Here is a 12,715-nt window from a genome sequence, read left to right as displayed (position 1 = left end):
AGATGCCAGTCCCGGAACAAAGGAGAACTGGCCTTGGGGACATATTACTATTCTCTCTTAATGAAATAATATTTTGAAACAACTTCTAATAAAGCTCACATCTGAGTAGATGTGGTAAGGGGCTGATATTTCCAATAGCACCATACTGTATTTACTTATCTCTGAGTTGTGCCTGACTACATAGGACTATATTTTTAATGGCAATCCATGGGGATGAGCAGTGACAATTTGGGTACAGCACTGCTCACAGCAGACATGAGCGAGGCTGGAGCAAATGTTAACAATCTACAGTGCTGGCCAGGGAGGTGAAGATATTTCTGGGAATAAAATAACACCAGGCAATGCCTAGGTCTAATCAAATGTTTTGCATTTCATCACACAACAGAGTTCAATGAAAGCACAGGTTCCAGAGCTAACCACCTAATTACCTTCATCATTTATATCTTTTGTCAGCATCTGTAAAATGGGGGCATCCTGAGAGTGTTAAGTGACACAATGTGGTGAAGTACTTGTAATGTAGCTACTCAATACTAATATCATCATTAAACCAGAGCTCCAGTAGAAAAGATGGATCGAGTTGAAGAGATAAGCACAGAAAGAGGCCTCTGCTATCTTCTAGATCCCACTTGCCTATCAACCAGATGCAAGAATTTCAGTTAGTTTAAAATAATTTGAAGTGAAGATAGTCTTCATTAGTTTTCAGTTGTAGAATATGAGTTTCACTTGGTTATCCATTAGTCATAAAGCTCAGGCAGAGGAGACCAGGGCGAGCACACTTCTACCTACTCAACTGCTTATGACAGGCGGCTTAGCACACATGTGCCCTATCTCTCTGTTGCTTAGGAAAGGTCCCAGTGACACCGACAAAGGCCCTCATACTCAGGCTTTGGACACAGATGTTTGTTTTTTCTGAACTGCTTTGACATACAAGTATATTAGAATTCCAGAAGTTTCTTCATAAACATAATGAAAGCTGTAAAAGAAAGGCAATCAAGGCATAGTTACCTGTTTCATCAATTTTAATTTCTGAGTTCTTTTTATCCAGGTCTGCTGGTTCTACCAAGTCAAGGAAAATTGAAAAAAAAAAGATATTTGAGCTGTCAACAAAATATGGTATTCACAGACCACACACACACACACACACACACACACACACACACACACACACACACACACACACACACAGAGCTGCTCCTAGACTCCCTTTATATTTTTTAGTACAGTTCAAATCAATAGTAACACAGTCCAAGTGAAATGACTGAAATTGGTGACGAGAGTCACATGAAAATCCCAGTGGCTGTTAGCAGACTGAAGGATAAAGAGACAGCATTTTGGCATCTGGAACATGGGGGAGTCTGATGAACAGAGGGAACAGAAGTGGAGTTGGAACTGTGGCTATCACGCCACAATTTGGATGAGATGTGCTGAATCAGCTTTCCAGGTAGCTCTGTAGTAAGAGACTATTTATGTAATCAAAAAATGAATGAATGAGTTGGGTGCTGGTGTGTCAAGCCTGTAATCCTAGCAAGTCAGGATGCTGAGATCATGTGGACTTTGGTTTGAATCCATCCCAGGCAGAAAACTCCAGAAATTCTATTTCCAATAAACCAATAAAAAGTTGGGCTGGAGACATGGCTCAAGTGGTAGAGTGCCAGCTAGCCAAGCAATTCAAGCAAGTACAAGACCCCAAGTTCAAGCTCTAGCACTGTTAGAAATAATAGCAGCAGCAGCAGCAGCAGTAGTAGTAGTAGTAGTGGTAGTAGTAAATGGATGAATCAATAAATAAAGCAAATAAAGTTCTATGGGAAAAGTAAAAAGTACAGTCTCTGGTGGCACTGAGGAGAGCAGTTTGTTCTCTGTTGTATCCTAGCATTTAAATAATGTGTAGCATGTAACAGATGCTTTAATAAGTATTTGCTATGGGAACAAATGACTAATAAATAGTTGATATTCTTATAGAATCCATAGCTATAGGCGCAAAATGTATATTTGTTTAATAATTGTATACTTATCTTAGACTTTTAAAAAAGTGTTGGTGTTGGAACTTGGGGCCTTATACATACTTACACAGAGTGGTGCAAAACAAACATTGCATCATTGAGCTATATCTCCAGACCTTTATCTTAAACACTTTTTTATTAATACGTGAGCTTTAGTTGTGTCTTTCTGAGTACAAGACTTGATAGTATCTGCAGCTCAAAAGATGAAGCACATGAAAAGAAAAAGCCTCATCAAGTCTAATTCTCCATTTACACCTGGCACACTGCTTTGCAAGCAGTATGTGATCAGTTAAAGCCTATTGCTCTAAACTGAGCTTTATTTCTTTGTTTTGGTTTGTGGGGCTTGCTCTTCTATCCCTAAGACTCACCATCATTCCTCTCATCTTGGAATAGCAAAGCAATAATTTACATACACTGTGCAATTATATGAAATACATTTTAATCACGGTATAGATTTGCATATGAGAAATTTGTGAAAGAGCTGCTATTGAAATATTAAACTGTACCATTTTTGTGAAGATTTGCTAAGTAGTGTAATATTAAAGTAGATTTTCTTACATAGAATGAAAAAGCAGACCTTTATTCACTAGTCTCTATTTTTTCCAATTCCTACAATGGATAGTGTCAAATTATTGCTACTTTAAGGATTACATATATTCAATATATTGTATAATAAAAGCTTTGTAAGTTGCTGAAATGACCAAAAACCCATTATAATCAACAAGCTGCTTTGTCTTAAATTTGTTCAATAGGCTTATTCCATTTTGTTATAATTAACATCCTATTACATAATGATATATAACAAAACTTTAAGTGTAGCAAATGGAGCTTAAGACTAATCTCTGTGCTATTACATTGCCATTAGTGATGCTATCTGTAATTATATATCAAGAACTAGGGAATATGAATTGGTTTTCCATGTCACACTTCTATCCCTATGTCTTACCATAAGGGATACCATAAAATACTAGCCAGAGTTTATGAATCACATTGATCCTTTAAGTCATTCTAGTTAGCTTTAGAGCCTGAAACATCTACTTATCTGCAATAAAGCAAAGAATGCTGGTTTCTATGATTCATTAACAATGTAATGTTAATTAAATTCACTGCGATCAAAATTTTCAAAGGCCTGCTGTTTTGTTTATACGCTCAGATATGTGGAATGATCCAGATGTCTAAGCTCTCTACTTTTCATCAAAATGTTTTGGTATGCCAGATATAGCTTTGTAAACGGAGTCTTTCTTCTTGTCTTTGGATTCCACACTATTTATGAAGTTTGGAGACATGAATCAGACCACATTAGGCAATGGAAAAGCTTAAGGCAAACTGACCTGATTTTATGCCCTATCTCTCCAGCATATGAATTTCATATGATATGCATAGAGTCCATACTTGAATTTTGATCCACATGTGTAAGAGAAAGGCTGTCACATTAAACAATCTGGCTCAGGGTAAGACCATTCTTGCTTTTTACACCAAAATCATACTTACTTGCGCAGTCCTCTTGTGAAATGTGGTTATTAATGCTAATGTCATCCACGGCAATGCCACCAAGGTTCCCTTTTCCGATTTCTCCCTCAAAAATCACCTAACAAAACAAGATCACATTCACAGTATTTAAATACTCATCCCAAATAAGTGTTTTCAAAAGTGCTTGCTAAGGCTTATGGAGCCAAGTTACACAAATTAAATACATGCAATTTTCTTTAACAACAATCTTCACTCATCAATTCATGCCAGCTGCTTGGTGATGACATAAACATAAAACTTGTGCCATCTTTTTTTTTTCTTGTGCTAGTACTAGGGTTTGGACTCAGAGCCTTATACAATCACTTGGATTTTTTGCTCAAGGCTGGTGCTCTACCACTTGAGCCACAGCCCCCCTTCTGGGACTTTGGTGGTTAATTGGAGATAAGAGTCTCACAAAGCTTTCTGCCCAGGCTGGCTTCAAACCAGATCCTCATATGTTAGCCCCCTGAGTACTGAGGATCACATGTGTGAGCCAATAGTGGCTAGCACTCACTTTTTTTTTGTTTTTATATGATCAATTTTAAAACAGGGTAGTAGGGTCAGCAAATAACTGAATGATGGTTGTCATAGCTCAGAAACAGATTATAATGAAGTACTTGCCCTCTGCCCTAATAAACTGGTTCTATATCTAGAAGCCAGGAGGCTGTGAAGTATGCCAAAAAGATGAAGCTCAGGTTTTAGAAACACCTGATAAAATGTTTCAATGGTTCTTGTATGTCACTTGTGTAAGCCTGCAGACATTGCCTTAGTATTTTTAGAGGCTGTTGCCTCTAGGGAAAGGCCATACCTGGTACAATTTCAGAGATTTGTGGAGCAAAACACGCCCTTCCTTCCAGTGATCTCCCTGGTGACCAATGGCCATCCACACCAGCTGATCATACTCCTCGGGTTTCTGGTAGCGCAGTTTGACCCTCAGTGTGCCCACATGAGAACCAGACATGTGATACCAGAAGGTCATGCAGTGGGCGGAGTTCTGGGAATAAACCACTGGGCTCACCAGGCGGGCCACTTTTCCTTTCTGATTTTCATCAGCTTGAGAATAGATGAAGTTTCCATCTCCTGCTATGGCAAAAAAAAATTGTTAGGGAGAGAAGTCGAATATATAGCTTCCTTGTCTTCTTCCTGTTGACCTCCATCCATCAAAACTATTTCCTGGACTGAACACCAAGGACTTGAACAGGTAGAGAAAACAGCAGAGTGGACAGTTATTGGGGGTCTACACTGACAGATCACATCTTTGACCCAAGTTTTAGCTGCTTCTGTAGTACCCATGTTAAATGCAGACATACAATGCACTGATGTAGACTTCTCTTTGTATTTATTATGTGGGAAGCAGAACTTCTGTTGACGGATGGTGCTTGATTTACAAGGACTTCCTGATAGTACTGTACATTTTCCAAATAACCTAACCATCTTCTCTTCCAAATTCTGTTTATTTTCATTTAGTTTATATGACTGCCCTATCATTTCCTTAAATATACTCAGAGTTAGATTGTCCACAGTGAGCCCTATTTGTATCCAGTATCCTTCTGGCTGAAGGTGGGGGAAAGGCTGGTTTTGAGGTTCATTAGAACATGCCACTTTGGCAACAGTGCTACTTGCTGAATCAGTAAGACTGACTGTTGGCTTTGCTTTTAATTACTCCCAATGGGAATGTTTCCTCCTGCCACCACCTGGTCTAAACACACAATGGTGGTTCACTGTTTGCTCTGCAAATAGAAATCATGGACCCTAATGCCCTACCTGATGTAAGCGTGAGTGTGATACTCAGGCCTCAGTGGATAGCAGGATGTTTTGTTGGCTGTCCCAGAGGTCTAGTACCTGCCAGGGACTTTTACACTGTGCATATGTGGGCATATCCTCCTATTTGATTTTCAGCGCCATCAGTGTTTAGGTGCAGGTAGGCGTGTTAGTGGTCAGCTTTCTTTCCTTGCTGCACTGCCTTTTAAGATCCCACCAGGATGCTATATTAAAACCAATGATTGCTGGATCCTGGTGTCTCACACCTGTAGCTACTCAGGAGGTAGTGATCTGAGGACTGAGATTGGAAGCTAGCTAGGGTAGATAAATCTGTGAGATTCTACTCTCCAATTAACCAGTCAAAAGCTGGAAGTAGAGATGTGGCTAAGTGATAGAGAGTGCCAATCAAGTAAAAAAGCAAGCAAGAATGCAAGGTCCTGAGTTCAAGCCCCAGTATGGGCTAAAAAACAAACCACCACCAACAAAATACAACAAACCCCCTCCAACCAAAAAAAGCAAAACAAAAATGAAAACAAACAATTGGTAGAATCATAAAGAATGATGGACAAGTGCTGCTCCATCAATATTTGATACTCTTTGGCCCTGTGGAACATTGCCTGTGTCTATAGACTCAGGCACACATAGATTCTTATTGTCCCTCCAACTTCCCAAGCCCATCACCTGTCTGTGTAAAATGCCACTGCATTGATGAACAGATGAACAGAGATGACTAAGATCACCAAGATGAAAAGAGAACTAGCTGCTTTACATAAAACCTCTGCCTTCCTTTGGGTACCAGTTAGTACCAGTTACTCATCTCTGTCATCTTAGCTACTCATGAGGCTGTGATATGAGGATCTCAGTTCACAGCCAGACAAGGCAGCCAAATTTGTGAGATTCTTCAATTAACCACTAAAAAACCAGAAGTGGAAGTGTAGCTTAAGTGGTTGAATGCCAGCCTTGATTTTATTTTTATTTATTTTTTAAATAAGTTTTTTATATTGTGAAAATACTGTACAGAGGGGTTACAATTACATGAGCAAGGTAATGAGTACATTTCTTATCAAGCATTGTTGTCTCCTCCTTTGTTTTTCCCCTACCATCCCTTCCCTCTCACCTTCACAACTACACTCCCCCCGCGCCAGCCCCCTTCCCCCACCTAAATTGTAGAATTTGCTTTTCTTGTACATCTCATTGTTGCAATGGGTCAACCTGTATCCCTATTTAAATAATTTGTTTTATCCCTTCCGCTACCCAAATTATACCAACATCAAATGCAGTGAAAACAGGGTTATACCATTGGGGAGGGACATACAAGGCAACAAAAAAATCACATGGTACCTTATAAATATATTAGAAACAATAGCAAGAAAGAAAAAAAAACACTTGTGTCCTTGGGGTTCATTTCGCTTAACATCATCTTGTCTGACCTTTTCTGCTTGTCTCAGACATATACTAGTTATTTCAAATAAGGGAAACCATGGGATCTATGTTTCTTTGGGCCTGGCTTACTTCACTTAATAGATTTTTTTCCAAGTCTTTCCATTTCCTAACAAATGGGGCAATGTCATTCTTTCTGATGGAGGCATAGAATTCCATTGTGTATATATACCACATTTTCTTGATCCATTCATCTACTGAGGGGCATCTGGGTTGGTTCCATATCTTAGCTATGGTAAATAATGCTGCAATAAACATAGTTGTGCTGGTAGCTTTAGTATGGTCTTGTGTGTGATCATTTGGGTAAATGCCCAAAAGTGGGATTCCAGCCTTGATTTTAAAAAGCTAAGCAAGAGCATAAGACCATGAGTCCAAGCCCTCTAGCACCAATACCAAACAACAACAAACAAACGTCAAGCCTCAAAGACAGAAGCTGTTCCTCTGCCTCTCCCAGGCTATCTCTCACCATCATTGCCCAGCTTTGCCACTAGACACCTTTCCTCAACTGCACGATGGTGGTTTCACACCCACAACCAGCAGATGAGCCCTTCAAGGGGAGGGTGCCTTCTCAGAAGCCCATGGTACAAAGTCCTTTCTGAAAAATGGTGCAGTACAAATCAGCCCTTTGCATCTATGAGTTCCAGAATCATGGATTCAATTGCTCTTAGACCAAAAATATTTCAAAAGAAAAATTGCATATGGACCAAACACATACAGGCTTTCCTTGTCATTATTCCCTAAATAATAGTAGGAGATGACTTAAATTATTCTAGAGGTTGAGGTGGGCTCTAAGCAGGTGCTACACAATTTTATTTGAGGCTAGAACACTGGTAGATTTGGGACCCGCATGGCTCTTGCAGATTCCGAGGGACCTGAAAGCATCTGTACTTCACACATCCTCCACTTCATTTTAAACCATCTTTAGATTCACTGTAACACGGTGGTTTTGAGGCCAATGCAAATAGTCATTATACTATGTTGTTTAGGGAATAGTGTAAACTCTGTGCACTTTCAGTATAGATGTGATTTTTCTTTTTGAATATTGAATGTGAGTTTAGTTGACTCTATGGATATGGAACCCATAGATATAGAAGGCCAATGGCACCTGCATTTCCAATGCCCAGAGTAGCATCTGCCTTGTAGAAGAGGAGCTCAAATAACATCTGTTCAGTAAATTAGGGAAAAGGGCTAGATAACAGAAATCTTCTATAAACAAGTATATTTTCATTCTTAGAGGTCAAATACAGAAAAGCAGATGGGATTCAAAACTGGACATTTAATCTAAACACTAATCATTTTTTAAAAATTCACCATCTGATTTGCAACATCCTGATCATCAACATCACTGTTATTATGCTTGTGACAGAGTCTTGCTATGTAGCTCAGGCTGCACTCAAACTAGTGATCCTTCTACTTCAGTCTTATGAGTGCTAGGATTACAGCTGTACACCACCATGCCTAATGTCCAGCTACTGTTATTTAAAAACTAGCATATTCTTTATATATTGCCCGTCTGCATGCCTGTGAGCTGAGTGCAGGGGAGGGGGGACGTTCTTTTCATCTAGATGGTTTCCCTGTTAACAAGTTCCTGCCTTTCAGATGTCAGGCTCACCCATTTCTGTCAGATGATTGCATCTGCCATGCTAGGGGAGGCTTTCTAGTCAGGGCATATCCGGCAAATAGATCTGGGTGGCTGGAGAGAGAACAAAGGACTCAAGTCCTTCTGAAGGGATAGCACGTCTCAGCTGTTAAACTAAGACAAGTCTTCCTTTTCTAATACGCTAACACATAAAGTGCTGATATTTTTCCTTTTGGGGGTTTTATCACAGTACTGGGTCAGGAACTCTGTCTTCATTTTCTCAATTAGCACTTTACTTCTGTGAGCCTTTTAGCTTTTGTCTCTGGCTAACATAGCTTTTAACCTCCTTTGAATGTCAGATCCTACTGAGCCATTTTGCCACACTTTGCATCAATTTTTCCACCATTACAGCCTTCATTTCAGCTAATTGCATTTAGTTAATTTGATGCCATTTATATGTACTGTGCCATTTACAGTCAAAGTATTTTAAGTTTTCTAAAACTGCTTGTCTTAAGATTCAATGGAAATGTCTCCGAATTGAAGGAGTCCAATTTTGTCCAATTTCCTTGTCATTCTCATTAGGCAAGGAGGTAACCCTGGTGGAAGGAGGTCTATTCAACCTATTTAATGGTTACATTCACCAGGAAAAAAAATGCGAAAGACAAAATGGGAAAGGCACAAAGTACATTCTGCCCAGCCATCAGCCCACAGACCAAGCCATCCAAAGAACCAGGATGGAGAGGGTTTAATTAGCTTTCTTAGCATCCCCAAATGCCCCATGGAATACCTTTTGTGAAGCCACTGCTTGGGTAAGCAGTCCTTTACTACGGAGTACAGGACAGTAAAAACACATGAGTTGGGGTTTGGGTGCACACATATGATTGCAAGTACTCATGTGTGTTTGGCAGGGCAGGGCAAGGTGGGTAATAAAATGACTAGGAAAGAAACAGGATGACGGGGTGGATAAAGAGGTCCCTAGAGCAGCTGCTCCTGGCCCCCGACTCTCTTCTCCCCTGACTAATTAAGCTTAGGAGGAAACTAAAACAGAAGGTGGGATGACTTTTGTACTGAAGTGTGGTAAGGTTTGTTTTTCTTTTCTTTCTTTTTCCTTTTCCTATTTATTTATTCGGTGGTTAATTCATTCATTCATTTTAGTACTAGGGAATTAAACTCGGGATGATAGGCATGCCAGGCAAGAGCTCTACCACTTGAGCTACTCATCCAACTCTTTAGTTTTGTGTCTTGTTTTTGAAATAGCTTCTCAAACTCGGTGTGGTATGGTTTCTACCACCCCCAAGCAATGGGTTAGATTTAGCAATCTTCCTTGAATAAATGAGCATTTTATTTACTTTGTCTTACTTTTACTTTCAGGGTAGAGAAAGCAAGCATTAATTACTCCTACTTGTTGTTTCTTTAGTTATAAAATAAATGACATAATATAACAGGACACATATTCATTTAAAGTAAAGAATAAATAGAGATAAAATAAGATGCCTATAATTGAAGTTGCTATATGCACACTATACTACTTTTTTACTATTGAATTTATTTAAATTTTCCCTTAAGAAAAAGTGTGAAATAAATACTACATTGTCCAGTTTTTCAAGGAGGCCAACATTTGGCAAAATTCAATCAATTTTCAAATTCCTTGCCCCAGGTTTTTCCCACTAGCGATGGAGACCTTGGTCTTTCAGAAATGCTTATAGTAATTTCTATTTTTCTATATTTTTATTATTATCTTTAAGTAGTTGTATAAAGGAGTTTCAATTCTAAATGTCAGCTATGAGCACAATGTATAGTTATCAATGCCATACCTTCCATCATTCTCCCCATCTCTCCTAAACCCATCCCTGCAGGTTGCTTGTTTCTATTTTCTCTCTGTCTGTCTGTCTGTCTGTCTGTCTGTCTGTCTCTCTCTCTCTCTCTCTCTCTCACACACACACACACACACACACAATATCATGACAACACATGGTATAGCTTCCTACTATTCATTTTGATAAGTTCCTTGTTCCTAGGAGTTACACTGTTGGACTCCTCTTGTGCATATACTTTAGTCAATTTGTGTGCATATGACCTTGTATTTTTATATATGTTTATACTTTATATCTAACTCCCATATATGCGGTAGTGTTTTCTATCATTCCTAAATTCACAGGCACTTGAAACCCATCCCAGTAACTTCTTATTTAACAAATGTGAGTCACATCAGTAGTCCACAGTGCCCACTCCATTACCTGTATGATCCTGAATGGGTCCTGTTTTGCTGGTGAGCACACTCCACTTGAGCTGCACATGATTGTCGTGTTCCCAGTGACAGAACGTCTTGTGAGAACCCCAGCCAAACTCACAGTTAAAACCATATGTTGGAAACTCTTTAGTGGGCGGGAAGGAAAAAAAAAAAACAGACAAGCAGAGACAAATTTAATCATTTCAGGTCAAAAAGGCCTTTAATACATTCATGGCTAACATGATTTGTGTGATTGCGTGTCTGTTGGAAAATTCTGGGAAAGCCTCAAAATCCAGGATTACCGAGAAACCAACTGATATACAGCGATGTCAAAATGTTTGCAAAAATCACATTTATTATTATTATTATCCAGCTTTTAAAAAAGTTTGACTACTTGTCATATTGAGTTTAAATAAAAATTTCAGGAGGGCTACTTTCCAAGGCACGTATATTACCTCTGCATAATTTCCCCTATTTCCTCAATGTTTAATATGAAAGATACTCTGTTCCTGAGGATGCATCACACAAATTGATATTTATCAATGAAAGGAACTATTAGGGATTGACTCACGAACCTCTCAAGTCTAGGGATGTGACTTGGCAAAAAAGCTCTCAGTATTCTTACCCATTAGCTGATGCTATCAGGGCAGAAATCCCTAAAGCATTTTCTTGAGATTATTCTTTTTTTTTCTTCTGTGCTTTCCATCAGGTCAATTAATTTCAGGATAAGTTTCTGCTTTTTTGACTGAATTTCTAAATTTGCATATAAATTGTTCATTTCATTTAAAACCTCAATGCAAGGTTATATAAAGCCAAAGCACATTTAAATAGCCAAGCATTTCACGTTTTATTTATTTTTCAAATCTTTCCTTGGAAGTTGAAGAGAAAAATCAATGGATTGATAGGAATGGTTTTCTAGTTGGTTCCAAATGGTGATCTCAGACCATGATACCTGTTAAAACTCAAAGCCTAATTTTTTACTTTACTACATTTTTAAACGGAGCTTGAATTTTTCAATTGAGGAAAATGAAGTGAGTGGGATTTGAAATTTGTTTTGGTAAAAGAACATGAGCAATGAAAGTAATTCTAAAGATGAAATTGTCCTGTTTGTGTCCACTCCCTCAACTCCCCCCTCTCCCCCCCTCCTCCCCACTGTGAAGTCCACAGAAGCTACTGCATCTTTTTTTTTAATAAAGGGGCCTTGGATCCACCATGAGTGACTGAGCCTGGGCAGTCCACAAGATGGCAGCATTGAAACAGAGAGACATAAGGGCATCTGGCCGGTTGAACTCAAATCTCAAAAGAATCTTCTCCACACAATAAAGGAAGTCTGGTGTTATGTGTGGCCATTGGGTCAGGCTGAGATCACATCTCATTTTGAGCTTTTCTTTAACTTGACCAAGAGCTTAATACATAATCTCTTGCTCCTGCATGGGTGCCTGGTATTGACGGTTAATCCTTACCTTAACAATGGTGGGAGGATTTTATTTTATTTTTTTTGGGGGGTGGGAGTACTTTATTTTTATTTATTTTTTGGTGAGAGGACTTTTAATGGCAAGATTTATTGCTCAGATAAAGATGATTTACTTCACTTTTTTTTGTTCCCAAGGAACATTTAATCCCTGATGACAAATTCTTGACATATGAATAATCAAAACTGAGGGAGAGATTCTCCCAGTAAAAGAAAATAGACTTCCCAAAGGGTAGACAGAGCCAGTTTAAGTGAAGTAAGCTCTGAGTTGTATTTAGTATGCACATGTCTAGTTAGTCCAAAAGGGCCAGATTCCACAGCTACAGGGTCAGCATGTGTCGACTCTCATAGCCATGAAACGGACCTTTTGCAAGCAGGAGAAATTCTCCAAAATTTTCCACACGGGTACTTCAGCAAGACTGAAGTATATAGACAAAGCACAGTTAACTGAGCAGTGACCAGGAGCTGAGCAAGCTCAGATGCCAATGTCTATACTCTAAAAAGCACAATTTCACAATCTCATGTTAGAAAAATGTTAGTGTGTATTTGGTTTTTGTTTCTTCTGAAATGTGTTCTGTGTGTGTGTGTGTGTGTGTGTGTGTGTGTGTGTGCGCGCGCGCGCGCGCTCCCGCATGCGCATGCACTGCTCATGGGGCTTGAACTCAGGGCCTGGTCTAGGCTAGCCACTCTACCAACTTGATCCAGAGCTCCACTTCCAGCTTTTT

At 39.2% G+C, this 12,715-nt stretch overlaps 1 protein-coding gene across 3 annotated transcripts in view; it reads right to left on the bottom strand.

Annotated features, from left to right (window-relative positions):
- The window catches only part of Nrp1 (neuropilin 1), a 172,251-nt gene that overhangs the window by 15,929 nt on the left and 143,607 nt on the right, over positions 1-12,715 (bottom strand). For all 3 annotated transcript variants that reach the window (XR_006148365.1, XM_042685935.1, XM_042685936.1), the window contains exons 13-16: positions 10,527-10,664; positions 4,318-4,589; positions 3,492-3,588; positions 1,006-1,056 (exon numbers count right to left, since the gene is read on the bottom strand). Coding sequence is in view for 2 of the 3 variants with exons in the window: in XM_042685935.1 (XP_042541869.1) it covers positions 1,006-1,056; positions 3,492-3,588; positions 4,318-4,589; positions 10,527-10,664 (558 nt within the window). In the remaining variant the exon portion in view is untranslated. The remainder of the gene's footprint in view (positions 1-1,005; positions 1,057-3,491; positions 3,589-4,317; positions 4,590-10,526; positions 10,665-12,715) is intronic.

This window comes from Dipodomys spectabilis, unplaced genomic scaffold (genome assembly GCF_019054845.1).
Source record: "Dipodomys spectabilis isolate Male_0828 unplaced genomic scaffold, ASM1905484v1 ptg000096l, whole genome shotgun sequence".
Classification (NCBI taxonomy): domain Eukaryota; kingdom Metazoa; phylum Chordata; class Mammalia; order Rodentia; family Heteromyidae; genus Dipodomys; species Dipodomys spectabilis.
This window is presented reverse-complemented; position numbering and strand designations above follow the sequence as displayed.